We start from the raw sequence: 23,218 nt of genomic DNA, 5'->3' as shown, positions 1-23,218 counted from the left end.
ATGTTTATTGATCCATCTCTTCCTCTGCATGTTCTGTTCTTCCTCAGAGTGTAAAGGAGAAGACAAAGTGATCCAGGAACAAGGAGATGTCATTGCTGCTGAAGGAGACACAGTTACACTTGGATGTACATTTGCAAGTCAAACAACACCCACCTTGTTCTGGTACAAACAAGAAGTAAACGCTTACCCAAAATATATCTTGCGGAAATTTCTCTCTGGAGCAACAGATAAAGCCCCAGAGTTCCAGGAGGACAGATTTGATGCTGAAATCAACAAGACATCAGTTCCTCTGAAGATCCAGAAGCTTCAGCTGTCTGACTCTGCTGTGTACTACTGTGCTCTGCAGCCCACAGTGACAGGAAACAGCAAAACTCTGTACAAAAACCTTTGGAGCAAAGACAACAGAATACTCCACAACATCCACTAGAGGGAGCCACACACTGTTAAACCTCTGATTCTTGTGTCATTGGACTGATGACAAAGACAACAGAGAAATGAAGCAGTAAAGATCAGAGACAGAGACAGAGCTGCTGTGGAAGCACAACGGAAACTTTATTTATAACGATCTGTTCACATCGACACGTCAAACAGCTCGTACAGTTCGTTAGTGTCAGCTCTAAAGACGGAAACGTTTAAAAAGATGTGAACTCAAAACAAAGCATGCTTGAAACACAAACTTCAACATCTGAGTTCAATCCAAAAATCACTGAGGACACAAACCAAACATCCTCCACTAAACATTCAGGTGCAAACAGAGTGATGGAGGTAAAGAAGAAAACCTCGAGTGTGATGCAGGCGGGAGATCAGAGCTGCATCTTTGTCATATTTACACTGTTGCCTCTGATTCTACTGAAGCAGAGACGTCATCAAACATGTTTTCTTCCAGAGTCTCAACGAAATCCTACAAAACAGCTTTTATAGAAAACAGAGTGTGAAACAGCTGCGAGGTTATCATCTATAATCTGTCTGAGCCTGCAGGTCCCCGATCGTCGTGGCGATGGTGGAGAGCCACGAGGCGGCGCTTCAGTCCCTGCTGACCGTGCTCAGTCACAGTCAGGGGGGTGCGCCCTCTCCTTTTTCAAATATCACTGAAATATCGAAGGTCACCTCAGCCCGTTTCATTTTCTCATGAAAGTTGGTTTCCTTGGAGACCACCTGGGCAACGTGGAGCGCGCCGCCGCCCGAGGAGGCGGGAGCAGCTCAGCCGCCTCTCATCACTCCAATAAAACTGCAGTTATGTATTCAGTGACACGTTATTTAGCTTTCACTGTGCGGTCTATTTCCTCTAAACAAGTTTTCAATTTTACTTCAGTCAACTAAAATGTTAGCTCAGCTCGAGTTTCTGCAGTTGAGGAAATGTTAGAACAGCCCTGCATGAACCCTTCAGGTCACCAACTGGTCACACTCGTCAAACCCAGTAACATGAATTAAAGCCACGAGTGTTTCAACATGTCTGTGAAGGTTCTCGGTCATCCAGGTCATCCCAGTCTAAGAAAAGCGCCGGGACGCCTTTAAGACGTTTCATCCGAGAAGCCCAGTGGGAGTTTCCCCCCAAGAGGGACAATGACCCCCTGATGATCCTCCACCTAATCACATGGGCCATGGCGTGAAAGCGGGTGTGGGTCCCAATCAGCCAGGCCCCACCCTATCATGTGACTTCCTGAGGTCAGATGTCCCAGGATGTGAGTGGGCGTTAAGGCGTCTGGGGAGGGAACTCAAAACTGGATTATAGATGGCAGACAGTTGGTGTGGTAAGCCCCGCCCTCTGTCCTCTCTGTCCAAAATGTGAACGTTGGCATCCTCAGAGAGTGACCTTTGACCTTTAGCTGCAGGTGTACTGATGAGTCTTGTCCTGTAGGGCTTAAATCCGTGACTCTCCACCAGTTGCTCTTAGAACTGAAGAAGCTTCTCGGATTAAACGTCTTCAAGGCAACTTAAAGACGTCCAAAGGTTTCCTTTCAAAGCTCCTCAGATCAACGTTTAAACAGCTGCGTGTCGAACATCAGTGAAACGTCAGCACAGCTGCACAGTCGCCTCTCAGAAGAACAGCTTCACTTCCATCTCTTCATCATATCACAACTCACCACCTCTCATTCATACTAACATAGTGTTCCAAGACTCGACGTGATGTTTTCTAGAAGAAGAAAAGTAAATTAATACATGAGCACGCCTCCCCCCAGTCAAACTGATCATGTGACCAACCTCACCGAGCGACTCCAACAAACTGAGTCTAAAAAGTGTGTTTGAACCTGAATGCATTCTTGGTGGTTTTCCAGCTTGGAAAGTTCCGGACTACGACTTCTCCCCCGTGTGAGTCTTCATGTGGCGTAACATGTGATTGCTCCGTGCGAACGTTTTCCCGCATGTTTTACAGGAATACGGCTTCTCGCCTGTGTGGATCCTCATGTGGACGTACAGATTCCCGCTCTGACTGAAGGTCTTTCCACACGTCAGGCAGGAGTACGACTTCTCCTTAGTGTGGATTATCATGTGGCGCAGCATGGTGCTCTTTTGAGTAAAGCTTCTCTGACATATTTTACAGGAATGCGGTTTCTCTCCTGTGTGGATTTTGCGATGCTCTTTGACTTGGCATTTTTTCTTGAAGGCTCTTCCACAAACATCACACTTTAAAGTCTTTTTACCTGCGTCAGAGTTCTTCTGACGCGCTAACATGCGAGCGTGTGCAGGATTGTTACAGTGAATTCGATATATAATTCTAGTCGGTCCTGAGTCTGCACTCCTGCTTCCTTCCTGATCCTGGCTCTCAGCTCCAGCAAAGCTGTGACAGAGGAGCTGCTCCTCGTCTCCTCCTGGTTCACTGTGCTCTCCTTCCTCAGCAGCAGTCACCATGAAGGTATCCGTCTCCTCCTTCAGTCCCAGCTGCTCTCCCTCCTGACTGCTGCACAGTTCCTCCTCTTCCTCTTTAATCTGTGGAGCTTCTGGTTCCTCCTGCTCCACACTGGAGCTCCTCTCCTGGTTCCAGAGCTGCTGCTCAGGGAGAACCTCCTCCTCCTCCTCCTCCTTACAGACATGTTCGTGTGGGACGTCTGGAGGACAGAAACATAAATATGGCTCCTTTTAATCAGTAACGAGGCTCTGCAGTAAAAGCTAACTGGACTGGTCCCTGTGTCCTCTACCCGACACGCCGTCAAACAGCAGTTAGCTGCTGTGACAGCGGCCACATGCTGCTCACAGCGGAGGTTATAACTGTGTCAAACAGGGACTCCGTGATTTAAAGGCAGGTTTTAGATGAAGACACAGACTCACCTGCTGTGTGCAGCTTGATTTGGGGTTTCCAGGTGATATCCAGCAGTCTGCGCTGACGGTCGATCTCTTCCTCGTACTGGACGATCGTTTTTTCAAACTCCAAGAATATTTGTTCAGCAGCAGCAGTTAGTCGCTCGTTGATAAACTCTCTCAGATACTGAACTGAAGGCATCGTTGCTGCCGCAGCTCACACACTCAGCTCACACACAACAACACACTCTCTGCTCACAAAACGGGGCTTCCGCCTCTTCTTTGTATACTTCCGCCTGGTGTCACACAGTCAAGTTCCGGCAGAAGAGCGCACTGAGCTTTGTTCCGCCTCTGCAGCTCCTTGCTCCTGCAGATTTGAGATCGGACGTGTTCTTCATGAGCAAAATACAGAAATACACACGAACAGAGTCATGAAACAATTCTAAAACAAAACAGAAAGTAAAAAACATTATTATGTAATAACATAAATGAAAAACATGTTAACAGTTGAGCAAACCTGACACACACATGGTCTTGATGGAGTCCATCTGTTACCACGATTATTAATCAAACCTAAGATCAACCATGAAATCTATGAAACGTGTTTGAGGCCCGGAAGGTCTCCAACATTCAGTTTTTCTCATTAAGTTATTGATGAAGAAATGTTTGTAATTTGAGCTCATGAAATGCTTTTCTTATATGTAGACTTAGTATAAACGTTTGAATGTCACCTTATAAACAGTCTGCCAACTCTGAACCTGATCTGTGCCAACCTCAAACTGTTCAGTCAACTTAATCTGATTTATAGCATCAAATCACAACAGCTGCTTTTAGGCACTTTATATTGTAAAGTCAAGACAATAATACAGAGAAAACTCAACAATCAGATGACCCACTTTGATTAGCTGAGTATCTGAGGCTGAGACCACGGGACTGTAAATATATCTGTGTGTGTGTGTGTGTGTGTGTGTTTGTGTGTTTGTGTGTGTGTGTGTGTGTGTGTGCGTGTATGTGTGTGTGTGTGTGTGTGTATTACAGCAGTGAGCTTGAACTTGAAAGATTCAAGTTGCAGTTATTTATATTTCCTATCACCTTAAATCTTCACTCAAAAGTGTATATACAGATGTCTTATACATAAGAGACAAATATTGTTCTTTTAATATGTTGGAATTATTACATTTGGCTCATTGCTTACATACATGTGTAGAAAACAAATGTACGAGCTGTGATAACTGTGTCTGATAGAATGAAGAGTCGACTGATATATGAAATATTCCTTTATTGGGTGAGAAAATCAGACCATGTCATAACTGCTGTAAGTCACACAGAATAGATATCAGAGCCTTAAACAGGCTGACGTCTGCTAAATGGGTCAAACTGGGCAGAAAGTCTACAAACACATAACATCCTTATAGAATATGATGTAACACTATAGATCAACTTAGCTCTTATGACTGACTTTAATTATCCATAAATCATCACATTCTCTGTAAGATTAAGGTCGACTATATATATCTGTAGAGGCTTTAAAACCAAGTTAGTACAAACGTCACTAATGTCACATGACTTTGCCGACATGTGGTCAACAGTAATGTTTTAATGTTCTTCATTATTAAACATTTGCACATAAATAAGTGACGTCATATTCAGTACTTACTTTTAAAAGTTTACTCTTCAGCCGTATTATTCGGCAAAACCATCCACACCTGCCGCCGCGCTATGAATTGTGGGATATATGGGCCCATGAAGTGTCCACCGGACCACGCTTCAAATTTGGGGGTGATTCTGGGAAGATGGCGGAGTGAGCGGTTCAACTTGAGGGCTCCGAGGCTTTTCCTGAAAAGAACCTCCTTTATGTCTTGACTGCAGTCAAGTAAACCGGAGTTAGAAGCAGACTAGTTATCCTTCATCTCTAGAACTCAAAACCTTCCTCCCTGTCTTTCTCTCTGTCTTTCTCAATACTTTCCGTACTTCCTAGTCCGCGCCGTACGTAGTACGCAAACTGCGCGGACTAGGAAGCGTGCGGTCGCTGGATTGGGACATGACGCCATGACGGGGAAACAGGATGGAACACAAAGAGGGAAACGAGACACGAGGACTCACACAAGCACACAGAGGGAATCTAATAATCAAAATCTGAACAACAACCCAGGCACTATAGTATAAACTCCAGACTAACAGAGTGGATTTGTTAGGACATAAATTATAATAATGAAAAAACACAAGAAAACTCAAAACACTGGGAGAACTGACCCAGGACCAGCAGATCATCAGCTTTGCCTCTGAGTTTATCTGGAGGAAGAGTTCTCAGTGGGAAACATTTCGTCGCTCATCCAGGTGACTCTTTCAGTCTCAGCTGACTGCAGCTTTCCCCGATCTTATAAACAGCACATCAAGAAGGCCCTGAGTAAATGTGGTTATCCCAGCTGGACTTTTGTCAAAGCTGGGAAGGCACCAAAAGAAAGCTCCAGCTGATCCAGGAGAGAAGAACAACCGCTGCCTAAGAGAAAACCTGCAGTGATCCTGTACGTGTCAGGAGTATCGGAGCAGCTGAGACACATTTTTTCTAAACACCGGGTCTCTGTGGCTTTTAAAACCCCAAAACACGCTGCGCCAAAAACTGGTCCACGGATCGGGTCCCCGACACAAACAGAGTAACATAGTGTACGCTGTGAAGTGCAGGAGGATTGGCAGGATTTATACATCGAGGAAACCAAACAACCTCTGGCTACATCACAGCAGAGCCACCTCATCAGGACTCTGCAGTCTGTTCACACCTACAGGCCAGTGGACACTCTTTCAATGATGAGGATGTAACATCCTGGACAGGGAGGAACGCTGGTTTGAGGGCGGAGTCAAGGAGGCTGTTTACGTGAAAAGGGAAAGACCATCTCTGAATGGAGGAGGGGCCTAAGGGTACATCTGTCACCATCTTACAATGCTGTGATTGCAGCCATTCCCCAACTCTCTGTGAATGGGACTCATGGACACTGATCAGTGGTTGTTGATCAATGGTCATCACAATCTGCATATTGTGTGTATTTTTGATTTCTTATGTTAATGTTTAGTTTGCGTGATGCTGTCAGTTCGGTTATTTTGTATTTTTGATTACTTATGAGATAATGTTTTCTAGTTTTACTATTAGTTTGTCTTAGTTGAGTCTGAGTCTGGTTTATGTTTCTTGTGGGTCTCTGTGTTTATGAGTTGTTTCCTGTCTTCTGTCTTGTCTGTCTTGTCTTTAACGTGTGAGTTATGTCCGTGCCTTCGTCCCACTTATCTGTTTCCAGTTACCGCTCCTTGTGTTCCTGTCATGTGTTTCATGTCTACATGCTGCTTTGTCTCGCCATGTTTCCTGTGTTAAACACTAACAAGGCTAAAGAGTGGTGCTGAGTGTGAAGCTGTCAGCAGGGGGAATAACACAGGGCTGTGAATGAGTCCTGTCACTGTGATCAGGCTCCTCCTTCTAATCCACCAACTTAGTGTTGATGAAGACTAAACAGAGAGATCACAGCTTCTTTATACTTGCTGTAGCTCACAGTTACTCTACACTGCAGATATGACGCCTCTGTTCATCTCAGTGCTGCTGGCTGCTATGTGCCTCGGTATGAACACAACTCTGTTTCTTTGATATCAACATTGACGTGATTCTTTAACAGCACACTGATACTGTTTGTTGGTGTTTTACAGAATGCAGAGCACAAAAAGACAACGTGCTGCAAGCAAAAGGAGAAGAGACTGCTGCTGCAGGAGGCACAGTGACACTTCACTGTCTCTATAACAGCAGTGCAACAAATAATTATCTCTTCTGGTACAAACAGGATGGAAACAACAGCCCCAAATTCATCCTGAGTCGTGTTAGCAGGGATGATGGAAACACAGCAGACGAGTTCAAGGAGAGATTTTCATCCACACTGGATTCCAGCATCAGATCAGTTCCTCTGAAGATCCAGAAGCTTCAGCTGTCTGACTCTGCTGTGTACTACTGTGCTCTGCAGCCCACAGTGACAGGAAACAGCAAAACTCTGTACAAAAACCTTTGGAGCAAAGACAACAGAATACTCCACAACATCCACTAGAGGGAGCCACACACTGTTACACCTCTGATTCTTGTGTCATTGGACTGATGACAAAGACAACAGAGAAATGAAGCAGTAAAGATCAGAGACAGAGACAGAGCTGCTGTGGAAGCACAAAACTGTTTGATTGGCTGAGCTATTAAACTGACTCCGCCCACTGAAGTTGAGCTCATCCAATGACATTATTTGTTGGTCATTGTGCTGCAGTGGAAGAACATTGTTCATGTGCTGTCTGTCTGGCTTTAATAACTCCAAAGACATGTTGCTGCACCTCTTTTTGCTTCTATCTCACATTATAGGTGAGTTTAAGAACAGGGATTAAAGTTTAGTTGAAGCTGCTGCATTAAGCAGATATACAGACTGCATTTCACTACTTTTCTTCTTTCTTTTTCCAGGACTAACAGCTGGAGACTCAATCACTCCTCAACAACCTGAAGTCACTAAAACAGAAGGAGAATCTGTCACACTCACATGTGACTATGAGACAGATGCAGGTGATGCTTTTCTTTATTGGTACAGACATGATTCTGACCTTCAGGCTCCTCAGTTTATACTCTGGAAAGGAGCAAGATCACAGAGTCATCGTCAATATATTCCTGATAAACGATATGGATCCCAAACATCTTCTACATCAACTAATCTGACCATAACAGCCCTAACCCTGGCAGACACAGCTCTCTACTACTGTGCTCTACAAACACAGTGATACAAAGTGTAGAAGAGGCTGTACAAAAACCTGAACACAGATATCTGACTACTCTTCAAAGAGGAGGGAAGTGGTATTCAAAGCACAGCTTCATATCAGATGGATTCTGCTAATTCCTGTTTTATCAGAGTCACTGTGGTTACAGCTGCTAATGAAACACTGTGGGAGGATTCACATGAGCAGCAAATCCACATCAACCACAAACCAACTGCAGGAACGTTCAGACATGAAGACATTTTATTCCTTATTTAGTGATGATGTGTGTAAAAAGCATCAGAAGTCAAATACAGTAACTAGTAATAAACTCCCAACATTGTTGGTGCATTAATGATGTTTTACAGCTGAAAGATTTACTTTGTTATTCTCACATTTTCTCCAGAAGGGTTTAAACTTTTCCTTATTTTGTAAGAATCACCTCTTTGTGTGATGTCATACATACAGTTTCTCCTCTGTGTTCTGATTGGACATTTACAGCAGACGTTGTTCCATAAAAATGTGGCACAAAAAGAAAAAGCTCGCTCCCCAATAATCTTTTTTCTGGCTTTAGGAACTCTTAGAAGGTCAGTATCCTGAGATCAGAGCACGGGAAGGAACATAGAGGTGCAAAAGCTCAGAGAGATATGAAGGCGCCAAAACGTTTAAAGCCTTGTAGGTGAGCAACAGGACCTTAAAATCAGCTTGAACCTGACAATGAACCAGTGAAGAGATTTGAGTCCTGGGGTAATGCACTCACATTTCCCAGTTTTGGTTAAAATGTGAGCAGCTGCATTTTGTACCATCTGTAAACCTCTAAAACTTTTCTTGGTAACCCAGAAAGAAGAGCGTTACAATAATCAATGTAACACAAATGCATGCATAAGAACCTGTGCGGTGTCACGTGATAAAACCTGTCTGACTTTAGCAACGTTCCTTAGGTGATAACAGGTCCTTGTTGTTTATCCGCGAGTTTCTCTGTGTTTCCCATTACGTCGTAGCTACTCGGTGCTTGCTTGGAAGTTTAGGGGTTTTTTCGCTGTAAAAAGAAGTTTTCTTCCCACGCGCAACGGACACTAATGTTTTTGTCACTTTTTATGGAATCAAACTCAAAGTAAGGTCAGTACTTCCACGCTTTAAACGCTGCACGCTCATACTCTCTCCCACAATCGATATATGATCCATTGTTGATCTGCACACAGCTGTTGTCACGAACGTCGCACTCGCTTACGTCACTGTCATGAGACACTCTCGCAAAAAAAATCAGGGTTTTAGTAACGCAGTAACGCAGCGTTCCTACGATAAAGTAACAGTAATCTAATTACCGTTTTTGCAATAGTAATCCCTTACTTTGCTCATTACTTGAAAAAAGTAATCGGATTACCCAACTCTGCTAGTGACCCTCGAGCTCCCAGCTAGCTATTGAGCTGGTGGGTAACAGACGTCTCTGAAAATGTCGGAGCACTTTTGCAAATATGCGATATCTTGATAAACCGAGCAGATATTTGATGTTTACACAGCTACTTTCTCGCCTGAAAATATCTTAAAAGTTTATTTTGTGACCCAGAAAGATTAATAAGAGTAATATTAAAAACTTAGTAGCGGCCGCCATTGTTGGAAACTGGAGTTTGGCTGGGCCGCGCTATGAATTCTGGGATATGGTGGGCCACAAAGGACACACCTGACCCATCCTTCGAATTCGGGGAAAAGGGGGACGCATTTTTCGGAGCCTTTGCCGCGTCGCTGTGACGTAATCGGTCTACCAATGCGGCCTCAGGAGGACGCAGCCCATGAATTTGGACACCCTCATAAACTTTTCAGAACCGAGAGACAGCATGCCATGACACCCGGCGCCATCTTTAGCGGGAAAACACTGATTAGTACCTGTACATAAAATAATCAGCTGAAAACAATTTCAGTAACATCATCTTCACTGTAGCTTTCTCTCCACTACTGCACATCAAGTGAAACACACAAAAACACTCAAAGTTAAAGACTTAAAAGATGTGCTTCCATTCAAGGTCAAGCTCTCAACCAGCCTCCTCCCACAGCTTATGTCTGTAAATGTTAAATGTTCACAATCGCACGTGAAACTTATCAGGACAAAACATTTATTAGTGGAAGAAAAGAAAATATGTCAAAATGAACCACAAACCAACTGTAGGAACGTTTAAACACAAAGAAACAAGAACAGTTATTAAATAAAGTCATTTAAAATGACTCATCAGATTAAGCTTATTGGATAAAATCTGTTGGTTTTTTTAGCAGGTTTATCTCTTTAAGGTCAAAAATGTTACATGAAGTGATAAATATAACCAGGAACTCACACGAGCCCATCAGCTGAGTGATGCTCTCCTTCACATACGTTTGATGGAGCTCATCACTGTTCCAGCTGTAAATCTAATTGACTCTGCTGTGAGGCCCACAGTGACAGCAAACCCACAGACGCTCCACTGGAGGGCGACATCATCCAGTAGGCGGGGCTCTCCTTCTGCACTGTGTTCAACCATTGTGTCAATAATAAGTGCTGCTGTGAAGAGAACAATTCTCAGACTGAATGTTGAACATCAGCTAGTTTCTCCTGTTGATTTAAACCTTGTTGTACAGATGGAACATTGGCTGTGGATTATTCTTGCTGCTCTTTTCTTTGGTGAGATACAAACATCAACATGTTTCCTCTGCTTAAATAAATGTGTGAGTCTGATTAATGGTGAGTTTTTAATCATGTTCATTGATCCATCTCTTCCTCTGCATGTTCTGTTCTTCCTCAGAGTGTAAAGGAGAAGACAAAGTGATCCAGGATCAAGGAGATGTCATTGCTGCTGAAGGAGACACAGTTACACTTCACTGCAAATATGAAACAACTTCTGCATACGCATATTTGTTCTGGTACAAACAAGAAGTTAACAAATTTCCAAAATATGTTTTAAGACGTGACACAGCATCAGAGGACAACGATCAAGAGTTCCCAAAAAACAGATTTGATGCTGAACTCAACAAGACATCAGTTCCTCTGAAGATCCAGAAGCTTCAGCTGTCTGACTCTGCTGTGTACTACTGTGCTCTGCAGCCCACAGTGACAGGAAACAGCAAAACTCTGTACAAAAACCTTTGGAGCAAAGACAACAGAATACTCCACAACATCCACTAGAGGGAGCCACACACTGTTAAACCTCTGATTCTTGTGTCATTGGACTGATGACAAAGACAACAGAGAAATGAAGCAGTAAAGATCAGAGACAGAGACAGAGCTGCTGTGGAAGCACAAAACTGTTTGATTGGCTGATCCAATTAGTCCCATCACTTCTCTCTAAAGTCTAAAAGAAAAGTTGATGCAAACACAAAAATCATAGGACCCTGGAATGAAATGATATCAATGATACTGTCCTCTGTGCTCCAGGCCTGGTGCCTCAACAGTAGGATTGTAGACAGTAACTGCTCAGCGGACTTACAGGCCATTCCAATTAGGTGTAGGTCCTTCTGTCTACCTTGCGAGCTCACTGCAGCCATACTTACCATTGTTTACATCACCCCTGATGCTGAGGTGAGCTCAACACTCAATCACCTCCAACTTGTTATCAGCAGCGAGAGCACTCTGAGGGCGTCCATGTTGTTGTCGGGGACTTTCATGAGGCATGTTTGAAATCTGTACTCCCCAAATTCCACCAACATGTTGAAGGTCCTACCAGGGGACAGGACCCCAGACCACGCTTGCAGAGCGACACCCCTCTCCCACCTGGGTGTCCTGGTCCTGCTCAGTGACCCAGTGTTTTATGTTGGTTACTATTAAGTCTTTTTGTCTTATTTTGAATCTCTAGTCTTTGGTTTCTGTCTGTGTTCCCTGTCAGACATATCCCCTTGTCAACACCGTGTCTCTGTGTCGTTTCCTGTTTTACTTCTGTGTCCTACATCACTGCTCTGCTTTGCGTCCATTGTCTCGTTGTGTGTTCTAATCTTTGTGAGGAGAGAAACTGGAGAGAAGCTGCGGATGTCGGCCAGGACGTGCCCGTTGTCTCTGTGTGGATACAATCCAACAGGAAAGGACTGAAAGAAACAGCTGGAATCCAGATCTTCTTGACTTTATAGTCCCACATGTCAAAAATGTTCAGGGAACAAGACAAAACGTTCACTGTACTGGCCTTGGTTGCTCCTCTGCTGTAACTTGCTCTGATTTCTACCTGTGGGCTCCGCGGGCCAAATCTAATCATTCCAAGAACCAAAGGAAGTGGCAGCTCCAAAAGGTCCCGGGTGCCTTCTTTTACACTTCTTTGCCGTTTTGCCTCCCCCACTCGCTCCTCTGGACATGACAGCTTCTGAGATTACATCTGGTCTCATCCACTGTGACATCCAATCACTGCTGCTGACGTCTATCGACCCATGTCCAGCTTATCATCCTCTCTGAGTTTATTACATACATGACTTAAAACAAAGCTTAAACTTTGAAATCACTTCATCTCATTTTCTTCTTTTCGATGTTTTACTTCACATAATTTGCCAAGATTTCAATCACACATGAAGGTTCAGTCATATGAATATTTTATGGACATAAATATGATTTAATTAATTTATCATGAAGTCCGTCTCACATGAACAGATCTCCTTAATTCAGTTATGTAGGAACACTCTCTCACTCTCTCACTTCAAAACGATAAATCTAACTTTCTCTGAACACTACAGACCTCAGGACGCTCTGTGCCGTTTACATTGTTTTTGCTGCTCCCCCCTCAAACACATCTGGATAATGAGCAGAGTGAACATGTTTATGTGGTTCATAGTGATGCATGTCAGAGTTTACATGGATGAATGATGCTTGGATCTGTGAATACAATGTTGTACAGCAGTCCAGCTTCCTGTGGCTTAGTTCATCAGACTTTGGAACCTTTCAGATCTTAAGCTCTCATTAGAGCTCTGAAACGCTGAACTGGACCCAGTTAAACATTAAAGCTTACAGTCCCAAAGTCTGATCACAGATTTGCTTTAGTCTGCAGCAAACAAATTCATTTTATTGTTTTTGTGTTTTTGTAATAGCTGCAATTCATCCACCCATCTTCTTCCACTTATCCGGGGCCGGGTGGCAGCGACAGCAGCCTAAGCAGAGAAGCCCAGACCTCCCCCAGCCAAGAGATACAGGCTACGTCCACACTAATGCGCTTTTGTTTTAAAACACATTGTTTTCTCTCCATTTTGGCCTCCTGTCCACACTGAGACGGCGTTTTCGCTGATGGAAAACGCAGCGTTTTGAAAACGCTCTTGAAAACGGTGCTTTCACGCCGCAGTGTGGACAGTGAAAACCGAGACTTTCTAAAACGATGAGCCGCAGCACCAGTCCATCGGTCGATCTCCCGCTCTCTTCTCCCGTCACAAGTTACCATGGTGATGTAGCCAGGTAAAAAAGAAAAGAACACGTGTGATGAAAACGTCTGACCTTTACAACAACATGTGTGACTTTTTTACATGTGCCGAAAAAACATTACGATGTCTGAAAGCTTCCCCGCATGTTTCACAACGATATGGTTTCTCGCCTGTGTGAATTCTTATGTGATCTCTTAAATGAGAGTGACATCTGAACCATTTCCCACACGTTTTGCATTGATATGGTTTCACACCTGTGTGAATTCTGGTGTGCGTCACTAAATTACGATTACTTCCAAACTTTTTCCCACATGTTTTACAAGTATATGGCTTCACATCGGAGTGCGTTCTTAGGTGCTTCTTCAAAAAGCTGCTGCATCTGAACATTTTTCCACACACTGTACAAGCGAACGGTCTCTCACCTGTGTGGATTGAATAATGATCCTTCATTTGATAATTAAACTTGAAGGTTTTTCCACAAACATCACATTTTAAAGACTTACTACTTTTATCAAAGTTACAGTGACTCTCTGACATAGCGGGATTTTCTGCATTGTTGTGACTTTTGTGTCTTTCTCTACTTGATCTTGAATCTGCGTTCTTGTTTCCTCCCAGATCTTGACTGTCAGCTACAGCAAAGTTGTGAGTGAGGAGCTGCTCCCTGCCTGCTTCTGGTTCACTGTGCTCTCCTTCCTCAGCAGCAGTCACCATGAAGGTATCAGTCTCCTCCTTCAGTCCCAGCTGCTCTCCCTCCTGACTGCTGCACAGTTCCTCCACTTCCTCTTTAATCTGTGGAGGTTCTGGTTCCTCCTGCTCCACACTGGAGCTCCTCTCCTGGTTCCAGAGCTGCTGCTCAGGGAGAACCTCCTCCTCCTCCTTACAGACAGGCTGCTGTGGGATGTCTGGAGGGACAGAAGGAGATAAGAAAAAGAAAAATGTGGTAGAAAATCATCTGAGTAAATATTACTAATAAATTATAATAATAAAGGAGAATGGCCACAAATTCAGGCTGCGAGAGTGAATTGTCCCACTCCAGAATAAAGCTCATCAACAGAGGGACATCAGCAGTAAGGGCAGAGCGAGGATGAACTACCAGCTGCTGTAGAAAGGCTGTAATAAATATCCTGCAATGAGCTGATAAATAACCGGTGAGGTCTCAATGGATCCTAATCTGTAAGATGAGGGTTAAAAACTGAGAAGCTGAATAATTCACTGAACTAAGTAAAAATAAGTTGCTGACAAACGTTACTAAATGGAAGCAGGTGCAACAAATCAAACGTGAGTTACATCCAACATTCTCCAGCATGTTTATAATCACAGGAAACAGAACTTTTGACCTTCTCGATTCATCTCCATAATGTTCATCATAACTGCTGTGATCCTTTGTTCATTACGTGCTGCTGGCTTTTGGGTGGCTCTCAGCACATTCTAGCTTTAGCTTCAACCACTTTGCCTTTGTTAGCTTCTTTTAAATGACCATAGGTTTTTTTATTAAGCATGTTTTCATGGACACGCCCTAATAGCTGAACTAAGGGGAAGTTTGCATCTTCACTCACAGTGAAAAGCTTCCAAGCTAACAGCATGTTAGCATGTGACAATTTGGCTAAACCACTCTCTATGGCCAACTGCAGCTCGCGGGCCATTTTTAGTTGATTAATTTAATTTATAAATAGAATAGAATAAGGCCGCATTTCGACTTTTGCTTGAGTGTATTGCACTTCTCCGTTTTAACACCAGGGGGCGCTACTGTTGATCAAGGCAGTTGCTCCACAAAAAAGGACAATCACAGAAGAAATTTACCCCAAGTTACTAAACAGGTCAGAACCAAAGGAGCCAAAGGTAGAAAGTGAGTGCAGAAAATTTCAGACACGGTGGGAGAGTGAATATTTCTTCAAAGAATTCAAGGGGAAGTGTCTGTTTGATCTGCACTGAGACTGTGGCAGTTATGAAAGAGTATAATGTACGACGTCATTATGAAACCAAACATCAGGCCTGTGCATCCGACACTGGTGCTGAGCCAGAGCAGAAATTAACTCTCCTGCAGGGTCAGCAACAGTATTTATTTCGTGCTCGAAAGGTCCAGGAAAAGGCTCCGATAGCCAGCTATGAGGTCGCCCAACTCATCGCGAGACATGGCGAGCCTTTTTCAGATGGAGACCTCATAAAACACGACCTCGTTAAAGTCACCGAAATAATGTGGGAAAAGTGCAGGACTTCAACAACGTCAGCGTGTCCAGAAATCCAGTCGTGCGACGCACTGAAGACTCGTCAGCCAACATTAAACTGCACCTGTCTGATAAAGCTGTGCTTTTGATGTTTACTCCATCGCATGTGATGAGAGCACCGACGCCACAGACGCCGCACAGCTGCTATTTTTTGCGGGGAGTGGACGAGAGCATGAGTGCTTTAGGTGAGTAAAACCATATCCCACAGTACCCGTGTGTTAATGTGCAGGTACACATGCTTCAAATATCAGTAATGCGCATCGATTCTGTCACCACTCTGCTTTTGTGCACCACTTTCTTATCTGCGTTTTCCTTGTTAACACACAGAGCACACACCGCTGTGCACAGCGCACGCAGTCAGCTGATCTCATCTGATGCACATCTGCTCCTTGATCAAGTGACATTTGTCCGGGTTTTTGGCACGAGTGGCGTCGGATCAGCACCGCAGCTGGACGGCCCGATTTACAAACCCAGCGCAGCTGATGCTCACCAGAATAATCTACTAAAATGACGCACTCCTGTTATTAAGCCCAGTTCAGTCTGTTAATGTTGATAATCGTTTCAAATGGACGTTAACAGGTGTGTTGCTGAGCCTAATAACTTAAATAACAAGCTTTATTTATTGCTTTATTTATTGCTTTTTCTCTGTGCTGTAAATCTTCAGTCCAAGAAGAAATCTGAGGCCGCTGTGAGAACGAGCTACCAAAGCTTTTTCTGGATAAATCAACAAAGATCCGTTTATGGAAAGATGGGATGAAGGCAGTTTTGTCTTTAATTATATTCAACAATATAACATATTTGACCACTTTTAAGTGATTTTTCTAACTTTAATACAGTAAAGTTAAGGTTATATACCTCATTTCTAGTAACTGGCCCCGCCCCTCCTATATTTTATGTATGTGGGCGTCAGTGAAAACGTTTGGACACGCCTGGTTTAGGGCTGTTGATATAACCATATATATCGGATGACGATATAAAAACATCTGTCGTTTCATTTCACGCTGTCGTTTGTTTCGTGGTGTCGTAAAATAAACTGTTTACAGCCATATTTGTTCATGTTCTGATGTCACTGTAGCGGCTTCATTAAAGTTCTCTCTTTCTCTTATATTTAATACAACCACACTACGGACGGACAAGCGCCTGTTTTTATGTGTTGTCGTTAGAAACAACGGTAACACCATCGCGTGTCCGCTTGTTTATTTTCCACATAAACCTTTCACAATAAAGCTCAAGATCCTGTTGAGACTTTTCAAAATAAACTGAATCACATGAAGGAGCAGATTATTTACGGATGAGAAGCACAAAAGACGCCAGGTGCTAAAAAAATAAACCTTAGACTCAAACATTAGAACAGGCTTCTCCCCGCAGCACGCCGTGTAATAAATACTCACAAAGAAAACGGCGCCGTTACAACTTATGACTAAAAATGTTTCGTTTCATGCATCGTTAAAACACTCGACTCCAGCTACAGGAAGCCCAGCTGGAAACACTTCACGCAGGTCGAGCTGCCCGAGATTCACAGAATTTACAGAAAATGTTACATGTTTGTGATTTATATCGTTATCGGACGACAGATGAGATTTTGGTCATATCGCACAGCCCTAATAATAAATTACTTTGTTATTGATACAGAGACGCCTGTCATTTTTTAAATTACATAATACCAGATGCTTCATATTACAGAGACGTTATTATGGACATGACAAATTGTAGGATAATGTCCAGCATATAATCGGTTTCCTGTTTGTGGATCACGATTGTACTTTTTGCAGGGTTAGGTATTGATGGTAATCTGCGCTGGTTTAGTGTTGGTAGAAATGCCCATTAAGTTGATTTTTAATTATGATTTTAGTGTTTCAATAGTAACCAAGTGAAAAGTGATGGAAAACCACCATCAGAGTTCAACAGTGATTCAATATCAGACTCTAACGCTGTTCCAACAGAACTGCCTGATGTCGATTTAACATTGTTTCAATGGATATTTGCTCTCGGGGCCGTCATGTCCCCTCATGTAAAATGTGCTTTTTAAACACAAAAGTAAGCAACAGCTGATTAACATTAAAAATCTTTGAATTCGAAGGAAACCTTTCCTCCGGGAGCAGGAACAACATGCTGACACATGTGAACAGCTGAAGGCTGCTGCAGCATTGATCAAATTAGGTTTTTAATATCGATTCTCTTCCAAACCCCAGCAGTCCAGTGTTGATTTTAGGGGTCTGCAAAAATAAAATAGCAGCGTTCTAACGTCTCACCTGCTTGTTTTTACTCAATAAGCAGCGTGAGCTGTGCATACATGTATACTATTTTTATTAAGAGAGATTAAGCTTGTGTTTCCTTCATGAAGCTTATTAGACATTATGAAACAGATCAAGTGCTTAAAATACCTTTTTGATACATCTTTTTTCTTAAAGAAATCTACTACGTCACGTGTAATTTCCATTGCAAATATTAATCACAGTTCAGCAGGGATGCAGTAAAAACTCTGTGTGATGTCATCAAGTACGCTGCTGCTCAGCTGTGGAATGATCGCGCTGTTTTCTCGCACTCTCGGGAAGTCCGGACTCCCGTGTGAACTTACGAAGTCTGGACTGGCTGCACGAGTATTGAGAAACGGCCCATGAGTAAAATTCCTCCCTCAGAGGGACACTCACCTGTCCTGTGCTGCTTGATTTGGGGTTTCCAGGTGATATCCAGCAGTCTGCACTGACGGTCGATCTCTTCCTCATACTGCACAAGATCATTATGAACTTCAGGCTCCTCCTTCAGTCCCAGCTGCTCTCCCTCCTGACTGCTGCACAGTTCCTCCTGTTCCTCTTTAATCTGTGGAGGTTCTGGTTCCTCCTGCTCCACACTGGAGCTCCTCTCCTGGTTCCAGAGCTGCTGCTCAGGGAGAACCTCCTCCTCCTCACAGACCTGCTGCTGTGGGACGTCTGGAGAGACAGAAGAAAGAAGTCACAACCACAGAAACATTAACAGGACTTTACAGCATGACTGCGTCGCTCGTGTGTGAGAGTAAAGCCGTCCAATCAGCTGTAAGTCACTGATGGAGACATAAAAAAGACGTATTGTTATGACGTTAACACTGAACTCTTTACAGCTCTGCAGAAGAAGAAAGGAAACCAAGGAAAAACCTTTTCAGGCTAGATTACTGAGTTTAGAAGGTGCACCTGAACGCACCATCAAACACACGTTTCACCGCCAAACAAAAAGTTTTTCAAACGATTCACAGGATTGAGTGATGGATCCAGGTCAGAGAAAAGCTCAAATCCAGGCTGATTTCAGCGCCGGTGTTCCAGATCTACTGGCGTTTAGATCTACTGGCGTTGGTCGAACAGATGTGTGGCATTCTTGCGTTTCAGGAGCTGCTACCGACAAACCAGCAAAAAAAACCGCCAAATGTGTCACCTGTGACACTTGTGAGGTTGTCTCAAACACACTCCGTCAGTCTTGATGCTGTTGAACAACAAAATGTTTAAAAATGTGGCGAGTTTACCTGGTGATATCCTCACGCGCGACGCGATCGCGAAAACAGCAAACAAGTAACACCACGCCGATGTTGTTCACAGGACAGCAAGAGTAAACGATCGGGAGACTCCTGTCGTCGTTATCGTTCCCCTCGCACGGTTTATTTCTCCGGTTTCAGCGTTTTTGTTTCACAACTACAGCGAGCAGTTTGCTTTGTGCACTAACATGGAGTCGAGTCAACCAGCGCCACCTCTGGCCACGTGCCACAGCCTACAGCCAGATCAGCCTGTGACACACATCTGCACCACGTTTGAATTCGTTTCATGCACATTTGTACCTTTCAATTGTGTCTGTTTGTGCGTCATGCAAATAAACCTTTGAAATGAATGAAATGATATCATGTATTTATTATCAGCCTACATTTGTACAAAATGCCAAATGACATACACATAGTCATAAGAATCACCATCCTGATATCAACACTTTTGGCCATAAGAAAAATGTCGTGAACAAATATATGACACACCAATATTTCACCAGTGTTGTAACATCACATGTCGCCAGCATAGTCTGCCTGTGTCTCCCCTCTGCAAACGAACATTGCAGAGTTGGATGTGATATACAGTCTGCATAAGTGTGGTCAATCCCATAACGATCTGTAAGGGGATGGCAGCTACGCTGAATGTACAGCAGTCACACAGTGACCAGCAATAAACAGTCCCCAAAACTTGCATATAATCCCCAATGTGGAGCCCATCTACTGACTACCACATAGCAGCTGGACCAGTCCCCAATGCAGGTCAGTCCACTGCTGCCACCTGTGGCCAAGTACCATAGCCTACCACTAGATTAACTTGTGACACACATCTGCACCTGCTGCTATGATCACATTGAGTAAAGGCTGAGTGGCTGCACTCACACGTGGTGCATCTAAATCTACCCACAAATATGTTGAAACATGCAATGCCAGCAATGTGGATTGTCAACACTACAAACAATCAGTAAGCAAAGACTACACGGGTCAATTCCTTCTGTGTTCATTCAACACCCGCTACATTTGTAGTCGCCTACTGCAGAGGGGAAGTCGACACACACTGTGTGGTACCACTTCCCACAGAAGGTGCATTCAATCTGCAAGGAAAAGTAGATTGTCAGTGTCAGTCAGCTGGAGTCAGGCTCTTGAGTAAAGCAACTAAACATGTCACAGTGTACAGATACTGCATATTTCTGTGCAACAGTCTCATCTGTGCATCACTTGCTGTTTCCATGCGTCCTGTAGGTGCTCTAGTGTCTTTGAAGTGCAGAGGCATGCAGGTCACCTGAACTAGAATTCCACTGTTGGTGCATCAAAGTGACATGTCACCCAGTGATTTTGAAGTAACCCAGTCAAGGTGCGTCCATCTTAGGTATTGATTCTGTCATCTTACCCAGTCATCGGTTTCTGCACCTGAGCTTGCCTCACCACAGGCACGACATAGCTGGGAAATGTCATCTATAAACACATATGTCACAATGTGGATACACACATAACTGTCACAAATGGAGGTCCAAATGCCGTTTCCCGGGTATACCTGAGTTTTGGAGCAGAGAGAGCGCTAGCTCCAGTCTGAACCTGGCAACCCCCTCCTCGTCAACAGGGAAAGATATATTGGTCCCCGAAAGTATTTGTTCTGCAAGCTGAACATTGTCTACTCATCAGAATCTGTCCATTTAGGTACAATACACCATGAGCATTGTACTGACCTTGCATACAAAGACGCCACAGGATGTTAGGTCCTGCTGTTTTGGATGGGCAACAGTTGAGCATGTCCATTTGCCGATGGCTGGACATTTCCGTCTAACCAGAGCTCTTTCAAATGTTAAAAAAAAGAAAAAACAGATGGGCACAAAAAACAAGAAAAGGAACAGGTACTGAATGTCATCCAGTGCAGCAGCCTTATGTGATCCACATGTACAAGTTAGAAATATGACTGCTGTGGTTAACATTAGCCTGTCGTGCGTACCTTGTCACATCCCTGCACCTATGGAGTTGTGCTTGTGTTGCCCCAAATGGGTCAACAAAGACAGCCCACATTTCTTTCAGATACATTATCTTGAAAAACAAATGGAGATCATGTTAAACCTAGTAGGTTCACGTCACATTCTGATGGTTGTGTGGCGTCTTACAATGAGTGTCCAGTGTCCGTTGTCACAGACTGCCCCAGCTGCCACGTCATAATTCAGCAGATCCAGCTACAAAGTGAAGATCGTGGCACTACATCATGAATAGTCGTAAATGAGGTTGGTTACATGTCAAAGCCAACTCACCTTCCTGAAACCTTTCATGGACCCCTGCCAAACTGATGTCACGAAATAGGAGTCCATAATCAATACAGCGTGTTGGCGCCCCACCAGTGTCAAATATGCATTTATGATCTAGGGGCACACACGGTACATTGTCATTCCCGTCCAATGAGGTGACCACTCATGTGGAAAACATCTACATACCTCACTTTCCAACTCTTTCCCAGGGGCCAACTCTGCAATGTTCGTTTGCAGAGGGGAGACACAGGCAGACTATGCTGGCGACATGTGAGTTACAACACTGGTGAAATATTGGTGTGTCATATATTTGTTCACGACATTTTTCTTATGGGCAAAAGTGTTGATATCAGGATGGTGATTCTTATGACTATGTGTATGTCATTTGGCATTTTGTACAAATGTAGGCTGATAATAAATACATGATATCATTTCATTCATGTCAAAGGTTTATTTGCATGACGCACAAACAGACACAATTGAAAGGTACAAATGTGCATGACACGAATTCAAACGTGGTGCAGATGTGTGTCACAGGTTGATCTGGCTGTAGGCTGTGGCACTTGGCCAGAGGTGGCGCTGGTTGACTCGACTCCATGTTAGTGCACAAAGTAAACTGCTCGCTTTAGTTGTGAAACAAAAACGCTGAAACCGGAGAAATAAACCGTGCGAGGGGAACGATAACGACGACTAGAGTCTCCCGATCGTTTACTCTTGCTGTCCTGTGAACAACATCGGCGTGGTGTTACTTGTTTGCTGTTTTCGCGATCGCGTCGCGCGTGAGGATATCACCAGGTAAACTCGCCACATTTTTAAACATTTTGTTGTTCAACAGCATCAAGACTGACGGAGTGTGTTTGAGACAACCTCACAAGTGTCACAGGTGACACATTTGGCGTTTTTTTTGCTGGTTTGTCGGTAGCAGCTCCTGAAACGCAAGACTGCCACACATCTGTTCGACCAACGCCAGTAGATCTGGAACACCTGCTGTTTGAATGCAGCGCAGTCCTGTCCTCTGTTTGCTCTTTGTTAGCTCACATCTCCAAAAAGTCCTCACAATCAGAAACGTCCCGCAGAGCTGTGATCAGGATCCTCCCTCAGAGGGACACTCACCTGTCCTGTGCAGCTTGATTTGGGGTTTCCAGGTGATATCCAGCAGTCTGCGCTGACGGTCGATCTCTTCCTCGTACTGGACGATCGTTTTTTCAAACTCCAAGAATATTTGTTCAGCAGCAGCAGTTAGTCGCTCGTTGATAAACTCTCTCAGATACTGAGCTGAAGGCATCGTTGCTGCCGCAGCTCACACACTCCGCTCACACAACAACACACCCGGGTCAGTGACGGTATTAGTGCCTTTCCTTTATTTACTTCCGCCTGTGTCACGCTGTGAGGTTCCGGCAGAGCACGAGTGTTGCCTTTAGTTCCTCTTCAAGGTGTCAGTTTGTTGCAGTAAATAAATAAAATGTTCTGAGCTGCCGTGAGAAGAGAAAACAGATCCATAAAGACCTCTGTGCAAGCTCCGTGTTTGGCTGTTTAACTTTCAACAGCAGCACGAAGCACAAACTATGCAGGATCTCCTGCAGACACACCAGCTGTCATCAGGATTTAACAGGAAACATCACATGAGAACAAAAGCAGCTCCTCCTCCTGACTGCAGAAACCTGTCTGACTCCAGCTGTGAACATCAGACCACTCACAGCTAACTCCCAGTGAACATCACTTCCAACATTTCTCCTCTGGAAACATGGAAAAACTGGCTGTGATCTGGATCTTTGCAGCTCTCGTAGGTACGTATGTTTCTGACAGGAACACCTGAAATTCAAAGACATGTTTACAGCGTTACAGATCCAGTTTGGATTTTCTTTGAGCTCACTGTGTTTTTC

At 43.9% G+C, this 23,218-nt stretch overlaps 1 protein-coding gene across 6 annotated transcripts; it reads right to left on the bottom strand.

Moving 5' to 3' along the window:
* Positions 1–1,726: 1,726 nt before the first annotated feature.
* On the bottom strand, positions 1,727–22,932 carry LOC120728044 (zinc finger protein 557-like). 6 transcript variants are annotated; one of them, XM_040022725.1, is made up of 5 exons: positions 22,449–22,928; positions 18,221–18,499; positions 14,122–14,246; positions 2,250–2,952; positions 1,727–2,134 (listed from the first exon to the last, which is right to left on the bottom strand). In XM_040022725.1, exons 1-4 carry the CDS (start codon positions 22,618–22,620, stop codon positions 2,293–2,295), a joined length of 1,236 nt encoding a protein of 411 aa, XP_039878659.1. In that variant the 5' UTR covers positions 22,621–22,928; the 3' UTR covers positions 1,727–2,134; positions 2,250–2,292. The 6 variants fall into 6 exon arrangements, with proteins under 6 accessions (XP_039878659.1, XP_039878667.1, XP_039878673.1 ...); XM_040022733.1 differs by lacking the exons at positions 1,727–2,134; positions 2,250–2,952 and having other exon boundaries at positions 13,388–14,220; positions 18,465–18,499; positions 22,449–22,929; XM_040022739.1 differs by lacking the exons at positions 1,727–2,134; positions 2,250–2,952 and having other exon boundaries at positions 13,388–14,214; positions 18,465–18,499; positions 22,449–22,929.
* Between the last annotated feature and the right edge of the window lie 286 nt (positions 22,933–23,218).

This window comes from Simochromis diagramma, unplaced genomic scaffold, assembly GCF_900408965.1.
Source record: "Simochromis diagramma unplaced genomic scaffold, fSimDia1.1 OVJJ01000385.1, whole genome shotgun sequence".
NCBI classification, from domain to species: domain Eukaryota; kingdom Metazoa; phylum Chordata; class Actinopteri; order Cichliformes; family Cichlidae; genus Simochromis; species Simochromis diagramma.
Note: the sequence above shows the minus strand (reverse complement) of the source record. Positions and strands in the feature narration are given on the sequence as shown.

What these genes read in the sequence shown, in the direction of transcription:
- LOC120728044 (XM_040022717.1), bottom strand. Translation starts at nt 22,620, where the DNA reads ATGCCTTCAGCTCAGTATCTGAGAGAGTTTATCAACGAGCGACTAACT. An exon ending in AATCAAGCTGCACAGGACAG is followed by an intron (nt 18,500 to 22,448) that starts GTGAGTGTCCCT and finishes CTGTCTCTCCAG; the next exon opens with ACGTCCCACAGCAGCAGGTC. An exon ending in AATCAAGCAGCACAGGACAG is followed by an intron (nt 14,247 to 18,220) that starts GTGAGTGTCCCT and finishes CTGTCCCTCCAG; the next exon opens with ACATCCCACAGCAGCCTGTC.